Below are 9,055 nucleotides of genomic sequence, written 5' to 3' on the forward strand. Positions count from 1 at the left end.
AGATTGAATATGGCCAAAAGGTATGTTTATGCATGATAAACTGGGCATGGGAAAACTGCTTTCCAAGCCAAAAACATTAATATTAATGGTCACTCTAAGATGGCAAGCTGTCAGAATCATTAGTTTGCCGGACAAAACATTTAGCACCATTTTGTCTGTCTTTATGTTCTGAATCCATACTCTGTTGAGATAGATTTTGCCTTTTGTCCTTTTGGAATTGACAAAATAAGTACCAATTGAACACTGGGGTCGATGTAATCAACGTATCCCCACCCCCAGAATTGCTGGCCTTGATCCAAAATTCGAAATCAATATTAATGGTCACTCTATCTTTGCTGTTTTATACAATGTGTGTTACAAATACTGAGGTACGTATCCCAAAATATTGCTTAGAACAAAGAATATTGCATCAGAAGAAAATATAGCATTACTGTTTTACTGTTTTACTTGTTTCAGTCATTTGACTGCGGCCATGCTGGAGCACCGCCTTTAGTCCAAGCAAATCGACCCCAGGACTTATTCTTTGTAAGCCTAGTACTTATTCTATCGGTCTCTTTTGCCGAACCGCTAAGTTACGGGGATGTTAACACACCAGCATCGGTTGTCAAGCGATGTTGGAGGTGGGACAAACACAGACACACTAACACTCACACATATACATCTATATACATACATGCGATGGGCTTCTTTCAGTTTCCGTCTACCAAATCCACTTACTGGGCTTTGGTCGGCCCAAGGCTATAGAAGATGACACTCGCCCAAAGTGCCACGCAGTGGAACTGAACCCAGAACCATGTGGTTGGTAAGCAAGCTACTTACCACACAGCCACTCCTACATTTGAAGTACCAGCACCAATACCAACATCTGAGATACAGAAGCGGAATAAGTGGAATTACCATAAACTTGAGAATATTGCCAATATTGACAAAAAATGAAACTTCTTTTAGACTTGTGACTGCTACATCATGTCACATTATTTCATTAGTATATTTGGTTATTAGCCAAAGTTGCATGAAGCAGTGTTCAATAAAATATATTTGTATAAAGTCATATTTAATACATTGAAGTACACTCGATGTGGGAACACCGGTTGCTGCAGAAGCAGTCTCAGAAGAAAATTCTCCTCCTAGATGACATTTAGAGCAGGTATGTCAACTATTACAGTTCCAGATTGAAACAGTCATCAAAGCTGAAGGTGGATTCATAGAATAATCTTATAAAAAAGCTTTGTTGGAAAATGTGTACAATCCTTTTATAAAAATACATTTTGTTTTTGCTAGACTAGAGTTGTTTTATCAAATTATCAAATACATCCTCAAAATACTTTTCACACTCCTTACATACGCATACACAATTTTTTTTTATTTTGCTAAAGAATTATTGTGTGTTCAAAAACATTGGATTTCTCACTCCTTATATCAAATTTTTTGTTATTGCCCTTTTCAAGCCTAGCCAGGTTTATGGGCCCGGTTTCCTGGTTTCCCGGTTTCTGTGGCATATGTGTTCCCCCCAGCTGGGTGGGACGCCAGTCCATCGCAGCATTATTCAAGAAACAGGAAGAGAGGGTGAGAGAAAGTTGTGGTGAAAGAGTACAACAGGGGTTCCCCCCCCCCTGCCAGAGCCTCATGGAGCCTTTAGGTATTTTTGCTCAATAAACACACACGACGCCTGGTCTGGGAATCAAAACCACAATCCTCCGACCGCAAGTCCACTGCCCTAACCACTAGGCCATTGCGTCTCCACTTATATCAAATTAACTCATTGTAATTTATTTTCATCTTTGAACTTACTTTTGCATTAACTTTTGCTGATACAGACCACTACTAATTCTTTGGATCATCTTACCTTATAATAACTCTGTACAACCTATACATTCACCAAAACTATTTTTGAAAGACTGAACTAGGGTTGAAGATAGACTACACATATTTTCAAATAAACTGTGAATGCAGCCACAAAAATATTTGAAAGACACTGAACAGTGAATAACTGGGTGAGAATCGAAAACTGTGTCTCCACATTGATATTCTCAGTCATTTCAATCTCAATGAATGATAATGCGAAAGGGGTATACAATTCCTCTGAGACCAGTTGTTGTTATATATATAACGTCACCCTTTTCAAGCCTAGCCAGGCTCATGGGCCCGTTTTCCCGGTTTCTGTGGCATATGTGTTCCCCCCAGCTGGACAGGATGCCAGTCCATTGCAGCGTTACTCAAGAAACAGGAAGAGAGGGTGAGAGAAAGTTGTGGCGAAAGAGCACAAAAGGGGTCGCCACCACCCCCTGCCGGAGCCTCATGGAGCTTTTAGGTGTTTTCGCCCAATAAACACACACAATGCCTGGTCTGGGAATCGAAACCGCAATCCTCCAACTGTGAGTCCACTGCCCTAACCACTTGGCCATTGCACCTCCACTGTTATATATAAGTTCAATTTCAATAGAGTAAGCCTATGATCTAAAGCATCCTGATCAAGGTCATCCTATCCTTTTTAAGGATATATAGGGCTATATTATCTAATGGGCTCTTCCCTTTGTGGTGTGATTTAAAGGAGATTTAGCCGCTACTTCAAGCAAGTCAAATGACCACTTGGATGCTCCCTCATTGGCTTATGTGAGAAAAGGTGTACACCTAGATAGTATAAACTGTGAAGCTATAAGCTAGATTAAGTAAATGGCAGCTGTTACTACTCTGAAGTTACCATTGAAATCATGTATCAGTGAGCAACATGTCTCACAGTTGAGCTTAATTAAATAATGTTTGAAAATCTACTTAGCCATCAGTCTTCCACTTGCTTGGTTATCAGTAATTATCTTCGTAGCCCACAGTGAGTGTTTCTCAGGATATTTTCTATGAGTAAAGACATGTTAAAACAAGACACCTGCCTTTGCTTTAATTATTTATGACTGCCAGATAACCGAATGCCAGAAACTTCTAGTAATGTATCATTCGAGTCATTATGTTACAAATGATGATATTGTTACAGACATAGCCGCAGCAACCAGGGCGAGTTCAGCTTCTCCATAAATCAGTCAAACTGCTAATTATGAGTTCAAACATTCCTCGTGACTCATATCTTTCTTCAACAGTCTTGAATGCTAGGAAGACGTATTTCAAGTTCTAATCATCCCGATGACAACTAAAAGTTTAACTAAATAAGTATTGGGTTGTCCGGAAAGTTCATGCCCATTTTTAAAGGAAAGAAAAAGCTCAATAAATATTTGCCATTACATTTTTATTCAACCAAATATGAACCATTTTGTTGCACAATTCGTCTCCATCTTTCCTTTAAATTGAAAATATCCTCTTCCCAGAATTGAGGGGGTTTCATGGCAAAGAATTCATCAAGGTATCTTTTTACGTCATCCAGAGAATTGAAATTTTTACCATTAAGACTATTCTGCAGAGACCTGAATAAGTGGAAATCCGAAGGAGCAATATCTGGTGAATATGGAGGGTGGGGTAACACATCCCAGCCGAGCTGCAGCAATTTTTGTCTGGTTCCCAAAGCATCAAGTGCCGAAAATGAACTTACTTATCTTCCATTTTAAAGGGTTACAGAATTAACAGAGGTTATAGGAACATAAATCTTCTTCCACGAAAAGATAGCTTAAACTGTGCTCTAAATGGAGGTGTAGTCAAATCCTATTTTATGGACTCAACCATGTTCTAAAATAAGTTGAAAGGTTAGCTACTATAAATTGGCATGAACTTTCCAGACAACCCAATAGTATATCACTGTTATACATCTGATAAGCTGACCTGCCAATTTTTTATTCCAGATTGAAAGGAATAGCTGTAACAGTACATTGGACACACCTTACCTAAACACTGCTTAACAGAGCTGACTAGTTTTCATTCACACCAAGATTGATTTACAGGAATCACTTCATAGTTAATTACATTTCTTTCTTATCTGAAGTTATCAAGATTTCTCTCCGTTAAGGCCCCACTCTCACCCTGAAAGTCTAAAAGACTTTGCAAAAAGGTTGCGAGCACTTTTTGAGTTAGCCATAAAAGAAATCAAAATAGGTAAGCTACAGTTTTATGGTCCCCTGACACACTTATTGACATTCATATTTATCTGACGCTCTCTCTTCTTTCTTTATTTAATCTGTCTAATCTTATGCTTCTCAGACCCCCTTTTAAATATTGGCAGAACCGTTAGCACATTGGGCGAAATGCATAGCCATATTTCGTCTGCCGTTACGTTCTGAGTTCAAATTCCACCGAGGTCGACTTTGCCTTTCATCCTTTCAGGGTCGATTAAATAAGTACCAGTTACACACTGGGGTCGATGTAATCGACTTAATTCGTTTGTCTGTCCTTGTCTGTCTCCTCTATGTTTAGCCCCTTGTGGGCAATAAAGAAATATTATTACACTAGATTAGCACGCCGGGCGAAATGCGTAGCCGTATTTCGTCTGCCGTTACGTTCTGAGTTCAAATTCCGCCGAGGTCGACTTTGCCTTTCATCCTTTTGGAGTCGATTAAATAAGTACCAGTTATGCACTGCGGTCGATGTAATCGACTTAATTCGTTTGTCTGTCCTTGTCTGTCTCTTCTATGTTTAGCCTCTTGTGGGTAGTAAAGAAACAAAAAAAAATATTACTCCTTTTCTTTTACTAACACTTTTGCAATACCCCTTGTCCTCATTCCCTCGTCCTCTTTTGATGTACCCATGCAGGAATATCAGACCAAAGTAATTTAGTTTCAGATATTAGTTTGATATGGGTGACTATTTTCCACAGCATCATCTCTATGATAAGCGAACATTTAGTGTATCATCACTTGACCTGAGTTATTGACCCAACCCTTAGCATATGGCTTCAGCCAGTACCCTTTACTCTTTACTCTTTTACTTGTTTCAGTCATTTGACTGTGGCCATCCTGGAGCACCGCCTTTAGTCGAGCAAATCGACCCGGGGACTTATTCTTTGTAAGCCTACTACTTATTCTATCGGTCTCTTATGTCGAACTGCTAAGTTACGGGGACGTAAACACACCAGCATCGGTTGTCAAGCGATGTTGGGTGGGACAAACATATACACAGACATATACATATATATACATATATATGATGAGCTTCTTTCATTTTCTGTCTACCAAATCCACTCACAAGGCTTTGGTCAGCCCAAGGCTATAGTAGAAAACACTTGCCCAAGGTGCAACACTGGGACTGAACCCGGAACCTTGTGGTTGGTAAGCAAGCTACTTACAACACAGCCACTCCTATGCCTTTATGTATTATCCTTTATATAGTATCCCCCTCAATCCCCTTCAACCCCTGTTCTAATATTAATAATTTTCACTGCTCCCCAGGAGGTGGTATCACTGACTTAATCTACCTACCCACCTTCATATCACAATTATCCATGGTACTTATCTCTATTTTGCATACTGTTAAGTGGACATGAGGATGTGAGGTCTTCCAGAATAGGATATAGTCAGATAAAAGTAGCTTTACCTTTGGGAGAATGGAAGAATTTGAACCTTACACTGCAAGCCAACATATTTATGAAGGAGCTTCTATGTAATCACCCAGCTTGCTAGATAATTTGCCCAATTTCCTAGGATTATAACTTACTGTCTTAAATAAGGAAAGAGTACATTTGGTTATTAACAAATAGTTCTACATGCCTCTAAAAGTCTATTTTGTCTTCTTCTGAATAAAAATTAGGGTAAACAATTTCCCTATGTTATGATGGTAGATTGGCTCTATCTATTTACTAGTAGTATAACTCAGCGTTGATTGGGTTTGTTTCAACCCTTTAGAATTAGAATTTTTGAAAGTAAAAATTTTGCATTATGTAGCTTGTTATTCTTTTTAAGTGAACATTTTTCTAGTTGAAATACACCGAAAAAAGGCAACACAGCAGTCAAAAAATCGTAAAAAATAGGGGATTTTCAAAGAAAAAATGCACCTTTTTGATGTAAATAATTTTTGGTGTTAACATGGTCCGATTTGAATTTTTTCTTCTATGGAAGGAAGATCAAGCCTTCTTCTATCATACTCTCAATTTTGGTCAACTTGCGCTGCAGGGTCTCGGAGGAGATAGTATTAGTTGAAGGCTACCAAACCTGCCATACACAGACAACTTCAGCTTTATATATAGATGTAGCTGTGTGTTTAGGAAGCTTGCTTCCCAACCATGTGGTCTTGGGTTCAGTTCAGTCTAACTGCACAGTACCTTGGGCAAGTATCTTTTGCTATAGCCCTGAGCTGACTAAAGCCTTGTGAGTGTATTTCGTAGATGGAAACTGAAAGAAGCCTGTCACTGTGTGTGTGTTTGTGTGTACCATTGTCTAAGCATCACGTGATGGCTGTGAATGAGCATCATCATCATCATCATCATACATTTAAAATTAATATATTTCCAGTCTTCTGTGCAAAACATGTCTAGGTATGGGGAAAATAATACCTTGCTTGGAAACAGGTAAGGGCTGGTAACAGGAAGGGTATCGAGCTGTAGAAAATCAGCTCCAATAAATGCTCTATCGGCCCCTTTCAAGCATGAAAAAGAGGACATTAAATAATGATGACGATGATGATGATGATGGTGGTGGTGGTGATGATGCTGATGATGATGATGGTGGTGGTGGTGGTGGTGGTGGTGGTGGTGGCGGAGCGGCGGCGGCGGCGACGACGATGACTATTATTATTATTATTATTATTATCATTATTATTATTATTATTATTATTATTATTATTCATTTATCAATTTGAGAACAGCTACTTTATTAGGCAAGGCATAGTGTCATGAAAAGGGTTTCTTTGTTATTTCCAGTCAGAATAAAAGATTATAATAACTGGGTATGACTTACCTTTCGAAATCTGTGTTCTCAATCCTCATTGTAAACAATATGTACAGCTATATCTGTTTGTAAGGGTTGGTCTGAGTATTCAATAAAGGGAGCAACTGGCTCCTCAGGTTCACTGTCCTCAACCCCAATAAGCCAGTTTATAATCCGTTCATCGGTATCATCCACACGATTACTACCTGGTTGGTTTTTTTTGTTCTCTGTTGTGACTTTCTTATTAATACTCTTCCCTGCTCTGGTAAAACTTCGAGCTAATGGTTTCGATGTAAACCCCCGGGCAGTGTTTGGTGCTTTTTTACTTTGTTTACTGGCTCCAGCATTTAGTAACTGCCTGGGGGAGGATAAACTTGTGATATTAGACAGTCTGGGGGAATTCAGTCCAGAGCTGGGCTTGTTGGGAAAACCGTTATCTCTTAGGCTACACAATGAGTTGAAGCTTTTTATTGGAATAATGCTATTTTCAGTTTGACTACTTCCAGATTCAGCCGTGGCCTTACCTCTTGACCCCAATGTTTTTGTTGAAACACAAGCAGATCGTGGTGTCTTCAGTCTCGAAGTTGATGATATTGTAGGTGTACTGTAGCTATGAACCAACGTTGGTCTCTTTGTTGAACCATTATATAAACCCTTTTGTTTGCTTTGTGCTGAAGTTGGGACCAACTGATGAGTCCTAGGGCTTCTGAAGTCTCTTGCACTTGAGATGGTTTTGTCACCGGGTGGGGGAGTCTTTTTTCTACAGTCAGAAGAGATTTGACTTAAAGGGGGATATTTACCCCCATTTTTAGACCCCACATTTTTAGACACCACTTCAGATTTCCATGTGTTTAAACTCTGTGTCATTTTTTTGGTCCGTGTTTCAATAAGAGGCCGTGAATTTTGTGGTGCTATTGAGAGAATCAGTGGTAAATCTACCGAGGTCATTCTTTAGTCATAGGGCAAAAATGGTTAAACAGCAAAATCTCCATCCATTGAGCAGGACATCAGTGAGCAGCTGGCAAATTTCCAATCCAAAAGCAATTCTGTGCAAGAAAAAGTAAAACAATTTAAATCTTTAATTTTTAATTTGAAGAATTTATTTCTACTCAAAGGAATGTATATAACCATGTAACTTACCCACTCATCCACCTAACAGTCTGTCTGTCTTTCTATCTGTCAGTCAATCTAACTATTTATAGTTCAAATTGACAGAAAACAAAAGACAGACAGGTGTAGGAACAATAAGCATCTGTATTAGTTTAATGCTCGGGAAGAATGGAAAATTCTTTTATGTTTCGAACCTATGCTCCTCGACAGAAAGGATTAAGAGAAAAAAAAAAAGGAGAGAGAAAAACATGTGTAGGTATTAGTGGTTCAACATGATGAAATAACCAGAAGTAAGAGGCTACGTATGTATGTATGTATGTATGTATAGTTCAAAGTTACAGAAAACGAAAGACAAAGACAGGTGTGGGAACAACAACCAGCTGTATTAGTTTAACGGTTGAGAAGAATGGAAAAGTCTTTTACATTTTGAGCTTCTGCTCTTCAACAGAAAGAGTTAAGAGGTGAAAAAAAGGAGAGAGAGAAAAAAATATGTAGGGATTAATGATTCGGTGTGAAGGAGTAGACAGAAGAAAGAGGCTATCTATCTATCTATCTATCTGTCACTTCCTCTTCCTTGCCTTTTTTTTCTTGTGTTTCTTTTTATTACATTAACCCCAGTGCTCAACTGGTACTTATGTTATTGGCCCTGAAAGGCAAAATCGACTTTGGCAGAATTCAAACCCAGAATGTAATGAGTCAGAAGAAATACCACAAGGCATAATTTCTTTGTGGAGCATTTAAAGATCTATATTTGAAATGTTTAACAATGTCAAAAATAGCTGGATTTGATTAATTTTTTCCGCTGACATTGGGACAGAATTTGGCCAAAAGAAATGTTCATATTTAACAAATGTCTGCTGAAAAAACTGTTCTGCAAACCCCGAATGCTACAAATTTCTAGGTATTGAAGAAAATATCTCATATAAAGGCACTGTGAATACATGTTGCATGATCAAAGAATGTTAGATCAGACTTAAAAAAAGATATATCTGTCAGAGCTTTCCTTTACAACAGGACAATATCCCACAATGTGCTTGCAGCACTTCTGAACCATCCTGGTCAAGTTTTCCAGCTCAAGATCACTGCCTACCATATGGACATGGTCAGATTGGCAAAATTAAACGTTCCACCATAAAAGGCATTAATGCCTT

The 9,055-nt window shown here is 38.6% G+C and overlaps 1 protein-coding gene across 1 annotated transcript in view; it reads right to left on the reverse strand.

The window, feature by feature from the left end:
• Nucleotides 1-7,835, reverse strand: part of LOC115211115 — an 11,486-nt gene extending 3,651 nt beyond the window's left edge. The window contains exon 1 of the mRNA XM_029780034.2: nt 6,825-7,835. Within this exon, the coding sequence (XP_029635894.1) occupies nt 6,843-7,742 (900 nt within the window). The 5' untranslated portion in view covers nt 7,743-7,835 and the 3' untranslated portion in view covers nt 6,825-6,842. The remainder of the gene's footprint in view (nt 1-6,824) is intronic.
• Between the last annotated feature and the right edge of the window lie 1,220 nt (nt 7,836-9,055).

The sequence above is a fragment of the Octopus sinensis genome, linkage group LG4, assembly GCF_006345805.1.
Source record: "Octopus sinensis linkage group LG4, ASM634580v1, whole genome shotgun sequence".
Taxonomy (NCBI): domain Eukaryota; kingdom Metazoa; phylum Mollusca; class Cephalopoda; order Octopoda; family Octopodidae; genus Octopus; species Octopus sinensis.